General features: G+C 35.9%; 1 protein-coding gene across 7 annotated transcripts; it reads right to left on the bottom strand.

The window, feature by feature from the left end:
* Window positions 1-1225: 1225 nt before the first annotated feature.
* Window positions 1226-17165, bottom strand: LOC121409609. 7 transcript variants are annotated; one of them, XR_005969248.1, is made up of 8 exons: window positions 16744-17163; window positions 15129-15234; window positions 14610-14693; window positions 10088-10204; window positions 7303-7549; window positions 5460-5730; window positions 4314-4435; window positions 1226-1876 (listed from the first exon to the last, which is right to left on the bottom strand). XR_005969248.1 is itself a non-coding variant. In XM_041601613.1 (4 exons), exons 1-4 carry the CDS (start codon window positions 16846-16848, stop codon window positions 10194-10196), a joined length of 306 nt encoding a protein of 101 aa, XP_041457547.1. In that variant the 5' UTR covers window positions 16849-17163; the 3' UTR covers window positions 10102-10193. The 7 variants fall into 7 exon arrangements, 2 of the variants coding, with proteins under 2 accessions (XP_041457547.1, XP_041457487.1); XR_005969217.1 differs by having other exon boundaries at window positions 5447-5733; window positions 16744-17162; XR_005969244.1 differs by lacking the exon at window positions 1226-1876 and adding an exon at window positions 2201-2279 and having other exon boundaries at window positions 5460-5733; window positions 16744-17162.
* Between the last annotated feature and the right edge of the window lie 8404 nt (window positions 17166-25569).

Below are 25569 nucleotides of genomic sequence, written 5' to 3'. Positions count from 1 at the left end.
CTTTCTTATTATACATCCGATTTTGATGAAATTTTCAGCATTGTGCTTGTCTGATTTTTCTCTATTGATTCAAGTCAACATTTTTCTGAGGTGGACTTGACCTTTAATGACCTTTGACTTTGGTCATGTGACCTGAAACTCAAGCAGGATGTTCAGTCATATTTGATTACCCTTATGTCCAAGTTTCATAAACTAGGCCCATATACTTTCTAAGTTATGATGACATTTCAAAAACTTAACCTTGGTTAAGATTTCAATGTTGACGCCGCCGCTGTCGGAAAAGCGGTGCCTATAGTCTTGCTCTGCTATTTCAGATGGTTCCAGTTGATGTATAATTTCTTTCTCACATAGTCTTGACTTTAAATTTTTGTTTGAGATATAACTGACATGTGCCATAACAGAAAATTGTTATTTGTGCCTGTTCAGTATACGCAAATGCTGCATAATGAGTTCCATGGTAAGGAGCTTACCTCTTGAGCACTGGGAGGGTAAACTTTCCATTGGCAGTGGAACTTAACCCTAAAAAGACGGGGGGGCTGATTCCGCCCCCCTCCCTCGACATTTTTCACGATAAATCCGCAGCACAAAATTTTTTGACCGCGTGGCTCACTGACTTTTTACTTTCAAGTTTCGCGCAACTTTTGAGACCAAAATTGTGACCCCCACGTATACGGTTCCGAAATTATGCAACATTTCGTAAGTGCATGCAGACCCAAAATTACTCAAAAAACGTGAATTTGTGTACAAATCCAATGCAAATAGTGTTTTAAGCCAAATTCATAAATATATCATTATTTTTCCTTTTACTGCTTAAAATAAATCAATTTCATCTTTTTTATGGTCAAAATAACATCCCCGAAAATTTCCATTGAAAAAACAATAAAAAACAAAAAGTCGAAAAACAAAGAAATACATAAGAAATTTAGAAAACAATAGAATACATAAGAAAATAAATGTGATGTTGAAATTTTTTTAAAATAAATTTGATCAGATGCCTATCTCGAGTATGTAAAACAAAAATTTGGATTTCAGGGGCATTATTTTATTAATTAGAGCAAACTTATGATTTTACGCATAAATTAGCATAATTAATGAGACATGAGTTTTTTGGCAGAATTTGATGTTATAGTTTTGTAGATAATGCCATGGGTAACGCGTGTGCCAATTTTCGTCCCGATCGCGCGATCGACCGCCGAGATCATAAGGGGGGCTGAATCAGCCCCCCCCCCCCCCCGTCTTCTTAGGCGTAGAAATAGCCCAGTCTATTTAGGGTTAAATCATTACCTACTTCAGGTACCAACTCTCTATCAATCATTGTGCATTTATCTCTTCTAAATGTAGATACATGTAGGTGATCAAACTCATGTGAAGATAAACCCTGGAAATTATCACCATATCCAATGTGGAAAAATATAGGTACATTGTAATATCACAAAAATACATAATTCAAGTGGCTTCCATATAGACATACAGCTTTTGAGTCCTGGACAAACAAAACAAACTCATTCCAAATTGGTATGAATACAGTGTATGTTCATACAGACCTAACATGCAAAGTATTCTTCACGTGACGCTGGATATCCTATGGTAATTTGTTTGTTTTAGTGAGACTGTAGGGGAAAGAAATGACTTCTTGAAGAGAGACTTCCCCCGTGTACGGCTGACCCTTCTGTCCTCTAACCGATGTGGTAGGCGATATCCACGTGGACGTTTCTGATCCTGAGTACTAATGCAGCTTCACACTGTCTCCAGTCATTTCTAACACTTTGCTCACTCGTGGCCACTCATTACTGAACTCTTCTAAGTAGACTGCAACCGTATCTCCCAGTTTTAATAATGGATGTTGAGGCCTTTTCTGCTTAGTACCTAGATGGACCTGAAATATTACAATGAGAAAAGTCTAAATATTTATTACAAAGGCAATACAAGTTAACAGTGGTATAGTGCACATGAACATATTATGGGATACAAGTGATTAATTCTGAGTGTTTGGAATCCCAGCTATGGGTTAACTTTCTTCAGCAAGAAATTGAACCACATTATGCTGCAATCAACCCAAATTAAGGAAAGTGGGTACTGGCAGGATTAATTTGGCTACTTTTACACATTTACTTACCGCTTGAATAGGTTGTTGTTCATTATTTGAGAACTCCGAAGTTGGATCAAAGCAGAGATGAAAGCGTTGGTATGTTTTGCCGTGTTATGCATGTTGAAACCCGGGTGAATAGCTGGTCAATGTCCTCGTGTGTGTGGCCCTTCATTAAAAATCCTACCTTTACCTGCATTGAAAATGATAAGAAAAAGAATATAACAAGTAAAATTAAGGCAGATTATTTTAAAACACTTTCCCGGGATACACATTGTTCTGCGAAATGATAAATTAAATATCTGTTCAGAGCTTAACCCTATCCAGCCGGGGGGGGGGGGGGGGGGGGGTGGAGGGGGGCTGTTTTTGCCCTCTCAACATCTTTCATGATAAATATGTTACTAGAAAATATTGTGCTGCGATGTTTCATGACTCATTTCCTTTAATAAGCCTCATGCAACTTTTAAGACAAAATTACGATGTTACGTAAACATTAAGTGTATGTAAGAACAAAATTTGCTTAAAAATGTGATTTCATGTACAAATCAAATGCAAATTCTGCATGCAGCTAACATTAATAAATGTATCACGATTTTTATTTTTACTGATAAAAAGCAATAGAATTCATGTTAGTTATGACTGAAAAAAATTGCAGATGATTTCCAATGAAAAACAATGAAAAACAGTAGTTTTAAAAATTTCCATTTTTAAACCATTTCATAATAATCCTGTCTAGACTGCCCAGATCAAAATTTAGCAGTTTCGTGGGTATTTTTAAAGATTCACAGCCAACTTATGATTAAATGTATTAATTACGGTAACATATTTAATTGATTAAACATAAATTTGAATTAAGTTTAGTACAAATGACAATCGAATTGTGGAGATTACTTCTTGCGTGTGTGCATGCAAATTTTTGTCGCAATCAAGCGGAATGAACATCCGAGGTTTGAAGGGGGAAAGCAAAAACAGGTCTGTCTCCCCGGGCTATGCTATTCTAAATTAGCCCAGGCGAAATAGGGTTAAGATAATAAACATAATTAAATGGAACATTGTCAAAGAATAGCGGCCCAATATTGAGAAAAATATTGTCCTGAAATTCATATGTCATATTTTCAGTGATACTTGATAACTATTTGTTTTTCTATAATTCATGGAATAAAAATGTACACTTTTTTTTGTATTGAAAATGCAAAAACTTAATCCTAAAGGGGGGGGGGGCTTTCCCAGACAACTTTACATTATATCTGTAACATGAAAAGCTGGTGCTGACTCATTCTAAGAAAGTTTTTTTTCAAGTCTCGCTAAACTTTTGAAACCAAATTTGCAACCCCTTAGTCAGCGCACAACATTTGTAAAGTGTGCATCAGGCCCAAAACTGCTCCAAAACAAGATTTCCTCTACAGATCCAATGCAAATTGTGATGTAATGCCAAATTAATAAATATATCACCATTTCTACATTTTCTGATTACCAGTAAAAGTAAGTGATAATATTTTCTCTATATTCTGAATAAATTGCAGATGATGTCCATCGAAGATGCAAAACAAAAAGTTGAAAAAAACAAAGATTTTACATAATAAATTAAAAAAAGACATCAGAAAAAAATTTAATATCAATTTTTAGCTCATTACTCTTTGCCTGTTAATATATCCTTTGCTGTTTACAGTACCAATTTTCTAGCTACAACAATGACTGGAAAGAAAGGAAAGTTGCTTTCGCTGTGACTGTATGACTTTTTTCCGTTTAACCTGCACAATACTGATACATAGATCACATGGTTCTCTATGCAATGTTGCTTCCAAACTGTATTTGTTTTCAAAATTAGAAAAGATAATCATTCTCTACTTATTAAAACAAAAAAGCTTCATGAAATTTCTGATAGAAATAGGAATTGCAAATTCTAGAATACATTCTGTTAGATTACATGATGGACATCCAGGATTACATATGGTGTTGAATGTTCTCATCCCTGCAACTTTTGCGTACCACTGAAATGTGAATTTAAATTGCCTCAACATTGTATCTCTGCATATACTTTGAAAATACCACATTACACAAAAGAAGAGGGAAGAAAGATGGCAAGTGAATAAAGATTGATAATTGTGGAGGCTAGTCTTCCGGGCTGACATCCATGACATATAAATGATACTTATCCTGGAAGACTGTGATGATTAAATCTAAATACATGTACATATACACTCTTAAATATTTCATTGAAACTTACTTTTGCTGGAAAAGGTGTGACTCTCTTTCTTGCAGTAAAGTTTGTCTCTCTTCTCTGCCAGTTGTCTTCTCTAGGCAAGATTTCAGTTTGGTGCATATGTCGCATTTCAAAAACCGGTTCACCTGGAATGAACAAATAAAGAGAAAAATTACACAATGTATATTTTCTTAGTTTTTCGAGGAACAGTAGTTAACATCATCGTAGTTGGGTGCTATACCATTGTAGCAGCTGCACTGCTAAAGCCAGCAAAGTATGCTCTATTATTGTAGATCACCTAAAGACCTGTGTTTATGTTGGGGAATACATAGTCAAGTATATCAAATCTACTCGGTCTCAAAATAGCTTTATGAAATCTGATAGAAATAGGAAGTTATTTCAAATTTTTCAATAAAATGCAAAATCTCTGGTTTTATGATTAACCCTATGATTCAGATTTCCCCTCAACATTTTTTTTTGATATATCTGCCATGCGAAATTTTCTGACTGCGCCATTGACTAAATTTTTATTTTAAAGTCTCACACAACTTTTGAGAATAAACTTGCAACCCCTGAATACATGGTTCCAAAATTACCCAATATTTTGTAAGTGCATACAAACCCCAAAACATGAATTTTTGTTCAAATCCAATGTAAATAGTGTTTTTAGCCCAAATTTATAAAAATGTATTACCAACTTTCCTTTCACTGATTAAACATAATAAATATCATGTTGTCTATGGTCAGTGTAATAAAGATTTCCATCAAAAATCAATAAAAAACAAAGAAATCAATCAGAATTCTGGAAATGATATATACAAAAATAATAATTGCGATATTCAATAATTTTTAGCAAAATTTAAGGGCCTTATTTAGATAGTTAGAAGAAAGGTTTTTATTTTATGCATAAATTAGCATAATAAATTGGCAGTATTTATTAGCAATGTAATATTTTTGAAAATTAGATTTTACCATTTTTTAGATTATGCCATGTGTAATGTGAGTGCAGATTTTCATTGCGATCAATGGCCAAGATCATATGGGGGGAGTGGCTGAATCAGCCCCACCCCAGTCTTCTTAGGTATCGAAATAGCCCAGTTATTTATGGTTAAAGGTATAATAGTTAATATTAGTAAATATACAGTGCAAATACTCACGAGAATCACCTACCTTTGGAATGGTAACATGAGACATATCCATTCTCCATTTGCGGAAGAAGTATTGCTGACTACAAACAGAACCTCCATGCTCTTCCACTTCCTCCTTCATAATCCGATACACATTTCCATGTATAAGGCATGAAGAAGATGGATTTTGTTGTTGGTTGGCAGTTTCTCTCCAAACTTATCGACAAATTCACTAAGCCACACCATTGACATCATCACAGACAAAGAACAAAGTCCTTTACGATGGTGATTTGATGGACGAGATGTCACCAATCCTTCTGAAGGTTAAATGAATACCGAGGTGGTACATTTAAAGCAAAGGAAACTATAAATATGTATCTTCTACAATATTATTATCAATAGAAACATAATCGTATTATTTCCTGAGCTAAATTTACACTGGTCACATGTACAACAATCACTATCGCTTTAAAATTGTGATCACTTTAAAATGTAATCAATTAATTCTGATTACCTTTGATCCTTCAATCATATCCTGCCTCCACGTAATTGAACTTGGTAACACCTGTACATGTACTTGGTCATTTTTAACTTTTGAAATTCTATTTGGGTGAATTATCTACATTCCAAATTCCAAGCCAAGCAATGGAAAGACTGAGTTAAGAAATAGGTGACCACATTTCTGGTGGTGAAATGTTGGGTGTACTAAATTTTGATATCCAAGGTCTTATATATGTCCAATTTTAATGCTTTAAAGTCCATTTTTTAGACCAGTATTTGTCGAAAAAATTGATATTAATGCACCTTTCATTGTAAGGAGGATTTTGACTTTCTGTATCCCCACAATCAAGCCTCCTGCAGTTGTCTTATCATATCAGCACTCCTCTTCATTACATGTACATGTATCTTTCTTTCCAGCATGCACATATAACAATAAGTTAAGGACTTGTTTGAGATTAAAACAAGCAGACTCCCCTTCCCCATCTCCTAAATGAGCACAGAGACCCATTTTTCACATTGAATTTGTGCGTGAATAATTGTAATGTTTGGAAAAAAGACATCTGTGACTATCAAGTGAACCAAAAAATTGTCCTCTATAAGCTTGCTGGGTTTAGCTCCTGCACCAATGATAATAGCAGAACCAGATCCTAAGAGACAACATGTAAAACTATAATCCCTTATGAATAAATTAAGTGAAAAAAAAAGAAAGTTTAAACTACGTATGATGATTTAATTTTACAAGAATGGTACTAGTCATGTTAAAGGACAAGTCCACCCCAATAAAAACTTGATTTGAATAAAAAGAGAAAATCCACAAGCAAACACTGAAAATTTCATCAAAATCGGATGTAAAATAAGAAAGCAATGACACTTTAAAGTTTCGCTTCATTTCACAAAACAGTTATATGCACATCTCGGTCAGTATGCAAATGAGGGAACTGATGACATCACTCACTATTTCTTTTGTATTTTATTATATGAAAAATGAAATATTTTGATTTTCTCATCATTGTCATGTGAAATGAAGTTTCATTCCTCCCTGAACACGTGGAATTCCATTATTTTAACATTTTGTGCTTCAGGCAAGGAGGTCCTAATTGTCAAATTCGTAAAAATTGAAATATTGTATAATTCAAACAATAAAAAACAAAAGAAATAGTGAGTGAGTGACATCATCGACTCTCTCATTTGGATGTAACTGTCTCGTTCATATAACTATTTTGTTGAAAAAAAGCGAAACTTTAAAATGTCATAACTTTCTTCTTTTACATCCGATTTTGATGAAATTTTCAGCATTGTGTTTGTCTGATTTTTCTCTATTGATTCAAATCAACATTTTTCTGAGATGGACTTGACCTTTTAAGGATACCTCTTGAAACATTTACCTGCTAACCCTGACTCCATCTTCCATAAGCGGGTCATAGTAATCCCAAGGATGAGTCTCCATCCATGTTTACAAAGTTGTGATGTTCAATAAGGTACTGCAAAATCCATAGCCTCTGATCTGCTAGAGTCTTGTTCTGAAATCCTCTGCGGGCCTTGCATCTATTCTTTATATCTTATGAAGACAATAACTTCTGCAGCATTTCATTCTCAGTATTGCCGCTAATTCCAGACAGGCTGCATTTCGCTCTGTAAAATCATCAAAAACATCAGGGCATGAATGTACCAGGATGTTCAGTAATACTTTATCCACCTTATGTCCAAGTTTCATGAACTAGGTCCATATATTTTCTAAGTTATGATGACATTTCAAAAACTTAACCTCAGGTTAAGATTTTGATGTTGATTCCCCCATCATGGTCTAAGTTCATTGACCCTAAATGACCTTTGACCTTGGTCAGGTGACATGAAACTCTAATAGGATGTTCAGTAATACTTGATTGACCTTATGGCCAAGTTTCATGAACTAGGTCCATATACTTTCTAAGTTATGATGTCATTTCAAAAACTTAACCTCAGGTTAAGATTTGATGTTGACGCCGCCGCAGTCGGAAAAGCGGCGCCTATAGTCTCACTCTGCTATGCAGGTGAGACAAAAACCAAGGACAATGCAGATTTTGTGTATAATTGCACTCAATTCAACACATTCAATGAGAAATGTATAAAAGTAAATGCTCATTTGTGGCAAAGGGCAATAGATCTATATGGTTGTTGCCATGATTTTGAAGATTGGCAGGAGCATTTTCTGTGCATTATTGAACCTTTCTCAGTGTACCTGCTGAATGAGCACAATTGTACAGAAAGTCTGAACAGGCCTTGGCTATTCAGGCAGGATAGTATACATTAAGTTTTTACTATTTTGAATTCCTTTTTTTTTATTTTATTTTGTTCTGGAGTACCATTATTGCTGTGGGTGTACAGCTGCGTATCAAGTGTTAAAGGTCAAGTCCACCTCAGAAAAATGTTGATTTGAATCAATAGAGAAATATCAGACAAGCACTATGCTGAAAATTTCATCAAAATCGGATGTAAAATAAGAAAGTTATGACATTTCAAAGTTTCGCTTATTTTTAAGAAAATAGTTATATGAACGAGCCAGTTACATCAAAATGAGAGAGTCGATGATGTCACTCACTCACTATTTCTTTTGTTTTTTATTGTTTGAATTATACAATATTTCGATTTGTACGAATTTAACGATAAGGACCTCCTTGCCTGAAGCACAAAATGTTAAAATAACGGAATTCCACATGTTCAGGGAGGAATGAAACTTCATTTCACATGACAATGACAAGAAAATTAAAATATTTCATATTCATATAATAAAATACAAAAGAAATAGTGAGTGACGTCATCAGTTCCTCATTTGCATACCGACCGAGATGTGCAGGTTTTTGTGAAATGAAGCGAAACTTTAAAATGCCATAACTTTCTTATTTTACATCCAATTTTGATGAAATTTTCAGTGTTATGCTTGTTCAATTTTTCTCTTTTTATTCAAATCAAGTTTTTGTTGGGGTGGACTTGTCCTTTAACCAATATAGGCTATATTGCATGATCAACCAGTCTTAAACATATGATTTCAATTGTTTTGAGTAGATATGAAGGATTTTGTTTTGATGATATAACGTTGATAAAATCTTTCTAATTTGAGTAAAAAATATTACTGCCACATGTCAATCATCTGTACATGTTTCAATGTAAGTTATTTAAAATCAATGATTTTTTTTTAAATCATAGTGCAAGTGGAGTAGGGGGCGAGTGTTCATCACTTTATAGGCTATAATGCAATATTATCCTGATTTTAATGACATGATTTCAATTGTTTGGAGAGTAGATATGAAGGATTTATTCATGTCTTGATGATATGAAGTTGATAAAATCTTTCAATTTTGATTACCGGTAAAAAGAAAATAGCCACAAATAAAAAAATTGTCAATCATTTGTACACGTTTCAATGGAAGTGATTTAAATCATGATTTAAATCAAAGTGATTTAAATTAGCCAACCCTGACCCTTTCACAATCAATAATAGCAGAAAACATTAACAAAAGAAAAATGTGCATACATTTATGATTTTTGGTTGAGAAACAGAGATTGCATTGTATACAGAATATTTTGAAGCAATTGAAGGTCTTACATGTGCTTTCAAAATGTTGTGTTATTTCTCAACCGCATACCCAGGCATCACAAAAGATGTGCAATATTTAAAAGAAAAAGTCAGGGAGCAGCGCAGTAAAAAAATTACGCAAAGCTCTGCATAGTGATAACAATTTGTTGGGGACACCCTCCAAGTCCCCCCCCCCCCCGTTAAATGCGAGTTAACCTGAAATGACCTTAAATTGTGATATTGTGACATGGACATAGTTTAAAATCAATTTCCCAAGTGTTGTGACAACAGAAATATGAAAATGCAATGACTACCAAATCAAGATTACTCTTGTCAGTCTAACATACGGTTAAATCTAGATTGACAGTTACAAATTAAGATTCCAATTGATTTATCAAACGACAAATGCTCTCATTCGTTCCTTAGCCCATAGTAGCTCATTTAATAACTACATGTAGGGTAGCCTCTCATGCAGTTCCAAAACCTGATCTCCCTGCGGGCCCTGCTGTTATCGTCATTACCTTACAAGTTACATTGTGGTTTGTACAGGTAAAAAAAAGGGCAAAATGTAACATAAAATGATCATTATGTGAAATTTTAACTTAAAAATAGCTTACTTTTGCTGAAGTTCCTTCTACACGTACATGATACAGCTTCAGAGCAATGAGAGGAGTCAGACTCTGTCTCTATGTCAGCAAAACATACCATCTGACGTTTTCTTCCTCAGGGTTGATCTTGAATAGATAAAATACAAATTAAAATCACTTATTAATACTTCAGTAGATCACAGAACTGTTGAAAGAAGTCTAACAAAATTATTGCCTAAAGCTTCAGATCTACTGTATGGTTTAGTAGGCTTAATCATTCATTCAGAGATCCCTATGATATCAACTAGGTTTTGGTAACCTATTAACTAAGCATTCTAAAAACCTGCCTTAAACAATTTAAGGATAGATATCATTTGTATTTGCACTGATCTTAACCCAACCGCGTAGCCAGGATTTCATTTTGGAGGGGGCGGTAAATGCACGCGAAGCGTGCCAACACTTACAGAGCGCGCGAAGCGCGCTCCCTAGGGGGTGGGTGCAGGGAGGGGGAGTTTCCCCCTCCCGCGCGAAGCGCGAAGCTTTTGGTGTTTCATAAATTAAAATGAAAAGGAGCCGTCTCTCTTGTCTCTAGTGCCTATTTCAGCGCGGAAGCTAAAGCGTTTTATCATTTTTTTGCCATGAAAGAGGTCACGACTAAAGGGTCTTCTCAAAGATATATTGAATACTTCCCTTGGAAAGATCAGATTTGATTACAAACAATTTAGCGACAGTGCATATCTTTAACTTGCAAAATAGAGGAGAAGTGTATATATTCCGGGAGAAAGATATTCAGTCCCGCGCAGAGCAATGAAACTCTGAAATTTCAAAGGGCGGACGTTTCATCAAAACAATGCAGATACGTCTAATACCACCATCGGCTCTAATTAAAATGATTTTCTAAGATTATTGAACTTCTTTATCAGGAAATAGTGCGCAAAAAGTTGAAACTTCTGTGATTTATTGAAATTGAATTAAAAAAAAAGAGGATTCCTAATTTCTTTGACTTATCATCCTGAAGTGCTTCATTTTGAATAATAAAGAAACTTAAGTGTCATTCAAAATTTCAAACTGAGGGCGCAAAACAGGGCAGGAGATGAATGTGAAGGGAAATGACATGAAGTTTAATAGAATTTGATAAAAAAAATATTGTACTTCTTTATTTAATACGACGCGAATTTTAGGAACCTGTTTGCCCCAGAATTATGGTTGTTTGGTAATGAGCTGAAAAGCAGGAGAAGTTGACTTTATGGAGGTTGCGGAAGAAATTGATATAAAATTTTACCCGCCCGGAGCCGACCCGACCAGAAGTTGCACGATCAATTAAAAAAAAGATAACTTCATATACTTTGGCGTAGCCTTACTCTAATTCCATGCCCTATAATGGATACATTTGAACTTTAACCGGTAAGAAACACATATACCTGAGGTGGAAAAACAGGGTTAGAGAACGGGTGGGGAAACAATGGAGAATTGCAATATTGTCATTTAACCGCGCGCAGCGCGGAAGAAAAATTCATATATAAATTTAAAGCAAGAGTGATGGAGTTTCTCTTTTAAGAAAAAAAAGAATAAAAAGAAAAAAAAAAACACAAAGCTACCTTTCTTCCCTTTCCTCCCTTCCCTTTTTCTTTTCTCCTCTCTTTTTTCCCTTCTTTTTTTCTTTTTGGGGACGTTTTGGGGGGGGCGACCGCCCCCACCGCCCCCCCCCTGGCTACGCGCCTGTCTTAACCCCCATGCCTTCAAACCTCTCAAAGAGCATTTTTCTACTGAACAAAAAAAGCATTATGATGCCATGGCCCTGGGAAGCAGAGGTGCTAGATTTGCCTTGGAGTGATTCATTTATTATTCTCCACAGGCAGCACCCCTGGAATTCTGGAAGGTGGTATAAAATGGAGAAATATAACCAAATATTTTCTAAGAATTAATCATACAAATAAGTGTATGAAATTAAGTAATATCCTTAAACTCAATTTAAATTTATGTAGCTTAGTGAAATGGTAATATTTGGGGAAATATCAATTTTGACATTGCTACAAAGTACAAACCCCACAAAAATCACCAGAAATAAATTTTCAGTTGAATATGCCAACAGAAATAGGGGAAACTTAATTCAATTTTTTCCATTCAATTCAATTCATTTATTATTTTTTCAATTCAATTCCTTTATTATTATTTATTATTAACTTCATTTATTATGAACTTAGCTTCATAATGATATATATATATATATTTGACATCTCCCTTCTATGTCGTATTGCAATATATGTTTGAATTGTTTATGTGTATTTTTTTCAATATATTCGCCCACTTTATCATTTGTGTTTGTATAATTTATATCATTTGTATGTACAGCCAGTGGAGGCCAAATTTCTATGTATTTTATCATGGAGAGTCAAAAGGGGCCTAAACTTTCGATCCTAGCAGAATCTTCTTCGGAGGCAAAATGACAAACATATAAAGTGGAGCCAATTATCATGGATCAATAATAAATGAATCTGAATCTGAATATATGATTCATGAGTATTGGATGTTTTCAACCTCTTAACAAGAGAAGAACTTTGACTCCCACAGATGTTTACTTTTGACAAAAGAGGGATTAAATTTGGGAGTCTATTGAGGCACACTTACCCTCACACTATTGTACAAGGTGACAAAAAGAGGATTAGAACTCATTCAAATCAGCTTAGAGCAACTTTGACACAGTAATTAGGCACTTCCTGTCTTGATTGCAGAGAAGTATCAATGAAAGGTTTTATCAAGTTTTAAATTTCCTTGAATACAAAATTAGGAAAATACTCTTGTTTTGCATTTCAGGAAGAACAAATTCCAAAATAATTTAGAGACAAATATCTGTCTAAATAATACTTTCAGAACATCAATATGGGTTTATTTGATACATCTATTTTGTTAATGGGTGGTCAATGGATGGCACATGGTCATTAATACCACATACACAACTTAATGAATCTGGGTTTCTGTCAAATGATACACAAGACTATTCCCTTATTTTTTTTTTGAAATATTTCCATTCCTACTTTTCATACACTAATGATGCTAGTAGTAGTAGTAGTTGTATTACAAGTTATCAGGCCAAATCATAAAATAAGGTTACTTCAGCAACTGGTGGGCTTAATCATTGACTTTAAAAAGGTAAATTAATACAATACTAGCACATCAATGATGTGGAGCTCATCCGCCAACTCGCAAAGAAATTTAACGCAATTTTTAACTTCAGCCCAGTTGACAATGTAGCGAATTATATTGGTGCACTAGCATACATGTACCTACAAGCCACAACCCATGCAAAGGACGTATCCTTGCCCCCCTGATGAGCTTGAAGATCTCTTTTTTTTGCCTGTCAATTTTTTTCTGGTACGAAATCCTTTATTTGTAATTGAAGACCTTTTTTTTGCTTGTCAAATTTTTTGGCGGACGGTCTTGCCCCCCCCCCTGTGGAAAATCCTAGGTACGTCACTGTATTGGCAACATAAATTGAGGAAACAGAATTGAAATTGATGAATAAATGAAAAAAACATTTTTTGTGATTTGTGAAAAAAAAATTGTAAATAAAGCATAAATAATTTTTTAGTCAAAATTTTTGAATTCTGTGTAAAACCTTGGTGAACCCCATGTAGCTCTCAGATGGAACAAAAAAAATTCAAATTCGGTTTCTTGAGTTTTGAAAAACATGCATGAAAAACATGTAGCATATTTAATGAGTTTCTAATTTTGCATCCCCCACCTAGAGCTATCATATAAAGCAAACAAAATTGAAATTGACAAATGAAGGAGAAATAAGTGTTTTTTGTGATTTATTATTAAATTTTGCATAAATATCACATAAACTAGCATTATTTTCTAGTCAACATTTTAAAATTCTGTGTGGAAGTTTGGTGACTCTCACGTAGCTCCACCAGATGTAGGAAAAAAATAAAAAGTTGACCAACTAATAAAGCATTTCTTGGTGATAATGAATAAATTTTGAATAAATTACCAATTTTAAGTAATTTTCTAGTCAAAATTCTTTGTTGAAGTTTGTGAACCTCATGCAGCTACATAGAAAAGGCAGAAAATATCATGAAAATGATTTTCTTTCTTGAATTAAGTTGATTATTTCTATATCAATAGATTTCTTGACCTCATAATAGATGGATTTGGTGTCAAAATCATGATTCTAGGTTACTCAGAAGCTGAGATATAGTAAAAAAACTCTGTTTTGGGCGACCATTTTGAAAAATCCTAGATGGCAGCTATATAGGTCACAGTGCACATGGAAACTTTATTATTCTAACCTTTCCTTTAATTTTCAATTTCTTCAAAAAATATCCGGCGAAGATAAAATATGAACTAATTTTTTCCCTGAAGCTAGTGGTGGGTACCAATGGGAGAAACTCATGTTTACAAGAGTCTTCAGGAAATTGGCAGGCTCCAAAAATGAGATACAAATTCATACACATATATCATGCAAACTATAGACTGCAATCACTGCATGTATATGCAAATGTACTTTGTAATTGTATCGATCTTCATGAAAAAGTTTTCAAAGACATACCTGGTGAATTAAAGTTAATATCGACTTCAGAAATGTAACAATCCGACTTTTTGAAAGGGAAATCTACTTCTGTTGAGTAGCCACCTGTAAGCATGTTTAAAGAACAAAAAATTAAACAACAAATTCAATCATTTTTAGATCAAACCTTTCACCCATCATTCATTTAGAGATAGTCCTCCAATAAATGTTAGCAGAATTTTAAAGAGGTGGAACATCATAAAGAATATAAATCAGAGAGGGCTCTATAATATGCAAATAATTGCATCAGTACCTTTTGTTTAATAAAAGTTTAAAGGGGAAAAGAAATCATCTAAATCCTTCAACTTCACTTAAGACCATATAACAACAACTAAATTGCTTCCATAAATACAATGTTTACAACATGTTAAAATTACCTAATATCAACCTCCCCTGTCTTTTTAAAATCGATTTTTGTTTGAGTTTGCTTGCCCTTGATGCCACATTTCAGGAGGCAATTTTATATGGATTTGTAAACATTACTCAAAACATATAATATACCTGCTTGAATCTCAACTTCACTTGCATGGGGTTCATGTTGTAGTGTACATGGATGTACTTTCTCTCTTTGAACAACACTGCTTTCACTGAACACTTCAAGTTCCACCTGACAAAAGATAAAAAAATCCAGACTTCAGAAAGGAAAATTAGAATAATTACATCATACAATGTACCGGTACATGTAGCCTAGGTAGGACCAAGGCTAACCTTCTTCTTTCTTTTAATACTATGCTTACCTGTTTATAAAAGTATGCAAATATTCAGGCTATAGGTTCATTCCAGTTAATATAAGGCGATAACTTGATTTACCTGGCATATAGTTAATGTAATTCTAACCATGCATTCACTTTTGCATGCATGTGGTAGGTAATTAAAACCTGTACGTAATGTGTAACTTTCTAACTATGATAAACAAAGGAAAAGCATGTAAAGCTTATCTTCAGCTTGGTTCATCTCCCCAAAGGGAATGCCTCTAGACCCCATTTCATATCATTACAAGATTATCTTCCCCCCAAAATAGTTGTGGTGTTAAGGTCAGATATAATCTTAAAAAATTGTTTGAATGTTATTTGATAAATATGCTAATTTTAAATCAGATTTTACATTGATTGCTTGACTTTTCCATTGCACAAATCTATTTCATTCATTAAGACACACATAGTCATAGAATTAGAACAAAGAGTAGAGAATAGATTCCTCTAGGCCTAAAACTGTTTCACCGGTATAAAAATCCCAGTTTATAAAAATCCTGTGTAGATCACTCGCATGACAGTTTTTTTTTCATTCCTTAAAATATCACTTTTGAAATAAAAAATGGAAAGAGTTCCCTATGCACCCTACACCAAAAATAACAAGTATTTAGACTTCTCGTTCATTCACTTCAGATTTATCTATTGATTTTTTAATGTTATTATCATTTGCTTGGCATCACCTAGCTGTGCCATGCCTGGTACTGCTGGTAGTCTAACAGTGAACTGAATCACTGTGACCTGTAGCTCTCTCCTCCCAATATAAAGCTAGTGTTGCTTACCTTGCTTGGGACTCTAATTCAACTCGTTCCAAATGTAGTCAAAAACTCATCCCGCTATGCTAGCGAGAAGTGCTGATAGCGTGAGAGGTATTTTTATGCAATTATGAGCCCATAGACTAGTTCAACAAATCTAGACTCAAAAACCCTTAAAGACTAAATAAACTGATGTCTATGAACAATATCACCAGGGGGGGGCAGTCAAATGTATTGCTGTACATCTGCGTGACCAAATTACATGTATTTCCAGACACCCCCTAAACAAGTTTTACACAGGCATCATTTACACATTTTGGGCCCTAAACAAGTTGTTGCCAGAATGACCCCTAATTTAAAAAACAAAAACAAAATGAATTGAAGTTCAGAGCCAATTTGATTTGATGAATAGCTAGTGTAATTAATGGAAACTAAGTGTAAAAATATATTTTTTAATTTCTCTGTAAGTGGATCGAGCCAACACTCACACTGTCACAGCCACAGGCCCAACACTAAACAGTAATTGGTGGCGGAACAACCAATTTAACAGAGACCAAAGTTTTTAGTATAAACTAAAAATAAAGCCTAGGCTTAGCCTTAGGCGCGCCTTACCTCTCTCTGCACCAACGGGATCTGCTCGAACACAACGTCGTTGCTTGCTGCAATCTTCGAACCCGTAGCTGATGTCAAATCGCCAAAACTCGACTCAATAACCATGATAATCAGACTGGGCCTGGCCTGGAGCCGTACTCCGGCTCGTAGTAGACTGGTGGCCTCTTCATTTGTTGCAGCATTTTCCTCTTCTGTAAAATAGAGAGCTTTGAAAACCTGTCGCGCTTCGTCGCCATCGGAAATTCTTCTTCGTTTAAATTAAGTTCACATTGCAAATGTGTAGTTCGAGATGTGTGGTAGAATTACACACGTGCTCAGCGTCAGCTTTGTGTACAAACAACACACATGTGCGATTGATTGCGAAATCAAATTTCTTGCACTGGCCGTAGGCATAGCCATAGGGCGGCATGCTGGACAGGTCCTGTGTGTGTTTTGTGTGCTGGACATAGAGGTCCATGGTGTGTGTGTAAGGGTTTTTTTTTTTTTATTATGTGTTTTATTGGTATTCAAAATCACATATAATCACAATATTTACAGGTAATTGGAATGATTCAAAACAGTTCAAAAGCAGTAAAATCACAAAACAAAGAGGAAATAAAAATAAATGGAAAAAAATAAAAAAAATAAAAAGGGTGACATAAATCAAAATAAAACATTGGACGATACAGGTTACTCTAAAGGGAATACACATCGAGATAAATTTACATGTATAATCAATTGTAGCATATTACTCTGTGCATTGTACAAGTCTCAATTTAAGATACAAAAACAAATAGAATGGAAAATGGGGAACTACCTGTATCTAAAATAAAAATCATATATCAAATCGCCACTTCTTAAAGTGAGTTTATTTCTTTTCTTGGCTAGGTGATGCTCAATTTCCTTTTGTTTCTTCACAAAACTTTTAAATAAATCCACATTTGGTAAGGTGTTCTTGAATTTACAAATATAAATATAATATTTGGCCAATAGTAAAAGGTAAGTGTGTGTAAGGGTGCGTTTGTGTATCGTGTCTCGTATTTTTTTCTTCGTTATGTTACTGGTCTGGGGTCCGTTGCAGAAAGAGTCAAAAAATCATTTGCAAGTCAAAAATGCGCGATGTTGATTGGTTGAAAATCAAGTTTCGCATGATTTTTAGAGTAACGTTTGATTGCAACTCTTTCTGCAACGGGCTCATCATGGAGCTATACGATGTACGGTTCCGTTCATGTATTGTATGGGCATACATGTCCGTAATAGATGGGAGCGGGGTGGGGTGTGTGTTAAAGTGTATACCTTTTTAAAAGAAGGGAAAGTTCACCCTGAAGAAAAGTTTGTTGTAAAAAGTAGTACTAAAAATTGGTGAAGGTTTGAGGAATTCCGTTTAAGATTCACCTCAAACGAGGAGCATAATAAAACAGGCGCGTAGCCAGGAAGCGATGGGGGCGGTCGCCCTCGGCAACAAAAAAAAAACCGCACCAAAATGAAAGAGGGGAAAGGGAGGAAGAAAGAAAAAGGAAAAGCGAAGAGAGGGAAGATGGGTACAGCCCTAATTTTTTCTATTTTATTTTTTTGTCAAAAGAATAAAAACCTAAATGAGACGTTCTTTTATAATTCATACAAAATTTTGCTTTCGCGCTCTATCCAAACTATGATACGGTTTTTCCCCTTCCCATTTATGGGATTTGTATATTCGTGCCATAAATCGTAGAGTATACATGAATTTAAGAAAAAAAATATGATGATTCTTTTTTTAAATTGCATAATTGACGCAAAATTTCGGCTCTTCTGTTCGGAGCGGGTCAACACTCCTGCCACTCCCAGAGTTCCCAGATATCTTCCACTTTTCAGTGAGTAATTTGTGGCAAAGTATCTGCTCAAAAGGGGCTCGAGGCATTATAAATTCGTGCCGTGCTATATACGATGAAACTTTATTCTGTATTGCTTTTACACCCTTCTATGATCTTGTTTGTTACGATTTATTTGAAATTTTGAATATCACTGAACTTTCTAAATCATACAAAATAAAGCGCTTAATAATGAGTGACTTTATTACACCTTTTTTTCTCCCGAAATAAATCACAGATGTTACCATGTTTCGCGTGGAAGGGAAATGAAAAGTCCCTCTTCTGGCTTGCATCAGGCCCTTTCACATTTTGAGCTCCCTTTTTCTTCGTAATCCATTTATTATCTAAGAAATATCAAAATAAGAGCAGGTTAAAGTTTCAATTCAGAACTTCAAAACCATTCGCGCCGGAAGAAATATTTACTGGCCTTGCATATCCGTCTTCTACTACTGTGATTTAAAGTCATCTAAGGTGGCTAAAGTTTTTATCATCAAACATGATGCGACCAAGGTGGGCATTTTATGCTATATCTGTTCTTAAAAACGTTTTAGCCGTTCAGCGCTTCGTGCGGTATTATTTCATTCAACGGTTTTAAAAATCTTTTCCGATTTAGGGGACGCTCGTATCTTTCATATACATTTGTTTTAATCACAGCAAGTGGGGCGAGTTGATAAGGAAACTAGAGATGCAAGAGACGTCTTCTTTTCATACTAAATTAATGAGATATCAAGAACTTTCCCCTCCCTACACCCTCAAGTTCCTTCGAGAGTGCGCTTCGCGTGCACTTACAGCCCCTCCAAAATTAAATCTTGTCTACGCAGTTGATATAAAATACATGACTTTCATTTTTTATTTCTAACTTATATTTGTTTTCTTTTCGTGATCGGGTGTGTATGTGTCAGTCATGCTGGGACACTTTTTATCATTTTATGATGGCGCTATCAGGCCCAACGAGCAATCTAAAAAATGATTTGCCTATTTATACGAAAAAGGTACAGAATAACCCGTTTTTCAGAGAAAATGACAAACAAAAGATATTGTTACTATATACCATGTAAGGTTTGGTGTCCCCCAAATGGCTTACATGGGAAACACCGACTTTTGGGTGTAGAATCCATATTATCTTTCTAAAGAATTTTTTCTGGTAGCCATTACATAGTATTATGCTTAGAAAGAATGATTAGCAATAACATAAAAAATAATGAAAAGTATGGCCATTATTGTATTTCGTAGATGATTTTGGTGACCCCCCAAATATAACGTTGTGACATGCATTGCTTCAATTAAATCTTATTTTATGTTATTGCTAAAATTTCTACTTAATTTATGTATTATTTGTGGTTTCTATTTAAACATTAAGTGTCCACTTCAAAGTACACTTTGAAAATATTTACTATTTTCTATTTACATCAGAAACATTGAAAATGGAAATTTTGCATTTTAAGGTCTCCCTTTACACGAGAAACACAATTTTTGCTCCCTAAACCAAAGTATTAATATATCTTTTCTGCTCTGATTTAAGTTCTTCATGATATCACAGCCATTTTGAAGAAACTTCCTCAAGGCCTATCATTTTCAACATAAAGATAATTAACTCATTTTAGTGTCAAAACAGGCGTCAAAAAATTGAATGCCTTACTTAGGGGGAAATACTCATTTCTTAGGTGAAGACAGTCTAATGACAAGATGTGCGCTCAGTTAAGTTTGTGGAACTGATCGAAAGGACGAACAAAAATGCTTTGCGAAGGGGCGTGAAAGAATACTCAGCCCATATGTGGCGTAAATTTTGACTGAACATGACATGTAAGCTAATAGCAATTCTTAATTTGAATAGTCACATATTCGTGACCTACCATGCACACAGCGTATATCTCTTCCCGTATTTTGGTGATGAGAGTTGAGGCCTTTCACAATTTTTTCGATGGCTAATATTTTTTTTAATATGATTTAATGATCAAATATGATTTAATATGATTTGCAAGCAATATAATTCATCCACGTCTCATCTGAATAACGTAAAGTAGGCCTGCTATGTAAAAGCTATACCAACAGGGGCCGCGGAAGCGGGGGGGGGGCACTTTTTCCCAAAACTGTGTACACAAATGTAAAAATGACCATAAGATTGTGATTTTTTGCATGGTCAGCCCTCCCACTTTTGGCTCAGCCCCCCTCCCCACTTTGAAAACCGTTCCGCGGCCCCTGACCAAGAGCCTGAGGTCCCCCTATGAAATAAGTTAGCATCCGAGATACAAAATTAATAAAATGCGCTACAAAATTTAATGCGTCAAGGTTATAATATAAAGAATATCAGATAAACGTTTCAGGATAACTCTGGCTCAACTGCTGCTTTCCCTAAACAAACTTGCCAAAACAGCATAAACGAAGCTAATTTAATAAAAAAAATACCTTTATAGCTCTTCTATTAATTGCTGATCGGCAATTTCCCTTACCTGTGGATCGGCCCATGCAGGGTCATTAGGGGGAGTGTAATCCCTTCCCTTCGATTGTCTTCACATTTTTCATCCTATTTTTGTAGGGGGGGGGGGGTCGATGGAACCCGGACCTCCTGGCCATACGGACTTGCGGATCATATAGGACTGCATGCAGTTTTTTTCTTTGTATATTTCATTTTTTTAATACCTCGTTGTTACTATGTAATGTTTATGTTGTATTATTTTTTTCTTATGTTTTTTATGATGATCTTTAAATGTCAGGATATCATTAAACTTTTGAATTTTTGCTGTTTTGTCAATCGGGCCATGTCTTGGGTGTCGATTTTTGTTCAAGGTTCGTGGTATGACCGTGATCGTAAATATTTTTTCCCGGGGGAGGGGTATAAAAACGTACACATTTTTTTTTAACAAACTCGAAAGAGAGGGAGTGAATGAGCTTGCCACGGGGCATGGACCTATCCATGGAGGAGTATTCTATTGTTACTGGGGCGCTGAGCATTGTCACATCACCCCCAGTAACAATAGATAATCCTCCGTGGATAGGTCCATGCTAGTCTGCAGGCACAGACCCTGATTGGAACTTTGATCAACAAGTGTGTCCCCACGCAAAGACTGGCACATACAAAACTTGCTGTTCCAATACAGGGCGAGACAGCCTTCAGTACACAAGGCATGAGTAGGCTGCACATTCAGACCCTTATCTCAAGTGAAGGGTTTGCCCAGCAGACTAGGTCCATGCCATGGGGCGCTCTGGCATTGTCTAAAAGAAATCGAAGGTATTTGTTCACATTAACATTTTCGGTAGGCCCTATATTCATTTTTGTAGGGATCGAGGAAGTACCCCCCCCCCTCCACTGCTTAGCTGGCAAATGGAATGACAGACCAAACTTTTGTTCTCTGTGAGGGATTTTTTGTTAGTTTGATAGAGCCGGGTGGGGGGGGGGCCGGGATGCGTAAATTTTGCGCGGTCCAGACATAACATTATGAGGCAAAATCTATTTTAGAAAACAATGAGAAGGCGAAGCGAGCGAGCAAACATCACCTTTTTGCTGCAAGAATTTAATTTTGTAACAAATTTTGACATAAACATAGGGCCTATATTGATCAAATTCACCCCTTTTCTTCCATGGTCCCTAATATATAGCCCAACATCATGCACGCCTGTAGAGGTTGCAATCCTTATAAGACTACAAGATATATAGCCCCCCCCCCCCCGTTGTATATCATATACAACGGGGGGGGGGGTTAATATACCCACACCTCCGGGATCGACACCCATGCAAAGATCTGAATGTAGAAGGACGAGTCAACAATTTAGATTTTAAAGTATAGGCTAGCTATATAGCAGTTCATCTACTCCAACTCCGTGGTTTTATCCATTCGATTGTAAGGAATAAAGGCAAAATATGGAAGATTGACAATGTCATGTAATTTGCATGACTAAAGTAATAGTGGCACAGGTTTGTTTTAATAACAATAAAAAATGATAAAACGTTAATGTCAGAGATGATAGATATCATCCTTAAACATCACAAGACCACGGATTTACTCTTTTGAACCAACCCTTTTTTTACCAGTGCCATTTTTTTTCAAGGAGAGGTCAATATTAATGCCCAGTATTTCATTTTCCATACTCACGGTCATATATGCTATCTATCATGAACACAAGTTCGGGGCACATTGACAATACTAGTAGTATGCAACCGCGTAGCCAGGATTTCATTTTGGAGGGGGCGGTAAATGCACGCGAAGCGTGCCAACACTTACAGAGCGCGCGAAGCGCGCTCCCTAGGGGGTGGGTGCAGGGAGGGGGAGTCTCCCCCGCGAAGCGCGAAGCTTTTGGTGTTTCATAAATTAAAATAAAAAGGAGCCGTCTCTCTTGTCTCTAGTGCCTATTTCAGCTCCAATTCAGTTGACTCATTGTGATTTTGAACATTGTTTTCATGAACCTTAATTTGTTTTCAAAAAGTGATTGTAAACGCACAAAAGAAGGAATACCTTGGAGGAAATTAAAATAATAATACCCTCGCGCGAAGCGCGGAAGCTAAAGCGTTTTATTATTTTTTTTGCCATGAAAAGGGTCCCGACTAAAGGGTCTTCTCAAAGATATATTGAATACTTCCCTTGGAAAGATCAGATTTGATTACAAACAATTTAGCGACAGTGCATATCTTTAATTCGCAAAACAGAGGAGAAGAAATGTATATATGCCGGGAGAAAGATATTCAGCCCCGCGCAGAGCAATGAAACCCTGAAATTTCAAAGGGCGGACGTTTCATCAAAATAATGCAGATACGTCTTATACCACCATCGGCTCTAATCAAAATGATTTTCTAAGATTATTGAACTTCTTTATGAGGAAATAGTGCGCAAAAAGTTGAAACTTCTGTGATTTATTGAAATTAAATTAAAAAAAAAGAGGATTCCTAATTTCTTTGACTTATCCTGAAGTGCTTCATTTTGAATAATAAAGAAACTTAAGTGTCATTCAAAATTTCAAACTGAGGGCGCAAAACAGGGCAGGAGATGAATGTGAAGGGAAATGACATGAAGTTTAATAGAATTTGATAAAAGAAAATATTGTACTTCTTTATTTAATACGACGCGAATTTTAGGAACCTGTTTGCCCCAGAATTATGGTTGTTTCGTAATGAGCTGAGAAGCAGGAGGAGTTGACTTTATGGAGGTGGCGGCAGAAATTGATATAAAATTTTACCCGCCCGGAGCCGACCCGACTAGAAGTTGCCCGATCAATTTAAAAAAAAGATAACTTCATATACTTTGGCGTAGCCTTTCTCTAATTCCATGCCCTAATGGATACATTTGAACTTTAACCGGTAAGAAACACATATACCTGAGGTGGAAAAACAGGGTTAGAGAAAGGGTGGGGGAAACAATGGAGAATTGCAATATTGTCATTTAACCGCGCAGTGCGGAAGAAAAATTCATATATAAATTCAGAGCAAGAGTGATGGAGTTTCTCTTTTAAGAAAAAAAAAGAATAAATAGAAAAAAAACACAAAGCTACCTTTCTTCCCTTTCCTCCCTTCCCTTTTTCTTTTCTCCTCTCTTTTTTCCCTTCTTTTTTTCTTTTTGGGGACGTTTTTTTTGGGGGGGGGCGACCGCCCCCACCGCCCCCCCTGGCTACGCGCCTGGTAGTATGATGTATACACAGACGCATTTATACTCGAGCACAAGCGAATTGCCGTTAAATTATTTATTCCAGATCATCCACAAAACATGTGGCGTACCTAGGATTTTCCACAGGAGGGCAAAACCGTCCGCCACAAAAGTTGACAAGCAAATAAAAATGTCTTCAATCACAAATAAAGGATTTCAAAGGATTTCGTACCAGAAAAAAAAATTGACAAGCAAAAAAAAAAGGTTTTAAGCTCGTCAGGGGGCCAAAAAGGTTTTCGATCAAGCCGTCAGAGGGGGGGGGGCAGGGATACGTCCTTTGCATGGGCTGTGACTCGTCAGGGTGGCAGAGTGCCCCCGGCTCGACCCCCCCCCCCCGGTACGCTAGTGCCTCATGCATGTATTTAGGTAAAACAAAATGTTACTGTGAAAAGTAGGCCAGTTAGCCGGACATTCAAATACAAAGAATGCAGGGCCGTCACCAGCTTTTTTCTAGGGGGGGGGGGGTGCTTTTTATGAAAAAAACCCACAAAAACACAAAAAACAACGTATTAACTCAATTTCATGCAGTTATATAGCCCGCCGGCCAGAATGGATATAGAAAGTCCATACTGGTCAACATGCCTATTGTTCCTCAATGCAGTTTCGGTGTCTGTGTGTCTTTTTTTTTTTTTTTTTTTTGTTCTGAAGGGGGTGCGTTCGCACCCTCCGCACCCCCCTGGCAACGGCCCTGAGAATGTATACAGCTCAGAGGCCTATCTACGTATATATACGCATGTCATCTTTATGATGCAGATCATGATATAGGCCTACAACGACTATGGGTTCTCGATCGAGCCTAGGCGTTAAAAGCAAAATTTTCCCCAAAATTTTGAACGCGCCCGCGAATTATGCCATATGCAAAACATGTCTCGTACTAGATTTCCCTTTGGAAATTGGAAAATAATGATATATCATATCATGATTTTCCAAAGGTAAATTTCTTATATTAATTTCTTCTGGCGCACCATGCTATAGGCCGATAGCCTATAACTGTTACCCAAACTTGTAGTTTAGTTGATATTATATTAATTCATTTTTCACATTATGATTTCGGGATATACGGTACTCAAGTCATTAGCAAAGGAATATCGCTATACATGTATATACCGTATATATTTTTTGCAATATCAGAAATAATTTGACATACTGCAATTACTTAAGGGTCTCGGTTCGTAGAATAGCTGCAACCCTAGCAGTAGCATTGCAATTGCAAAACAAAAGCCACAGTCAGGGAATGGAGATTAAAAGTTTATTGAGACCAGCAGAATAATAGCCCTTCTCGCTCTAACGATGGAGCTATAGCTCTATGCTCTAACATACAATAGGGGATGTGTCACGCAAACGCCTAGCTAGCTACACGTACACAC

Source organism: Lytechinus variegatus, chromosome 1 (genome assembly GCF_018143015.1).
Source record: "Lytechinus variegatus isolate NC3 chromosome 1, Lvar_3.0, whole genome shotgun sequence".
Classification (NCBI taxonomy): domain Eukaryota; kingdom Metazoa; phylum Echinodermata; class Echinoidea; order Temnopleuroida; family Toxopneustidae; genus Lytechinus; species Lytechinus variegatus.
Note: the sequence above shows the minus strand (reverse complement) of the source record. Positions and strands in the feature narration are given on the sequence as shown.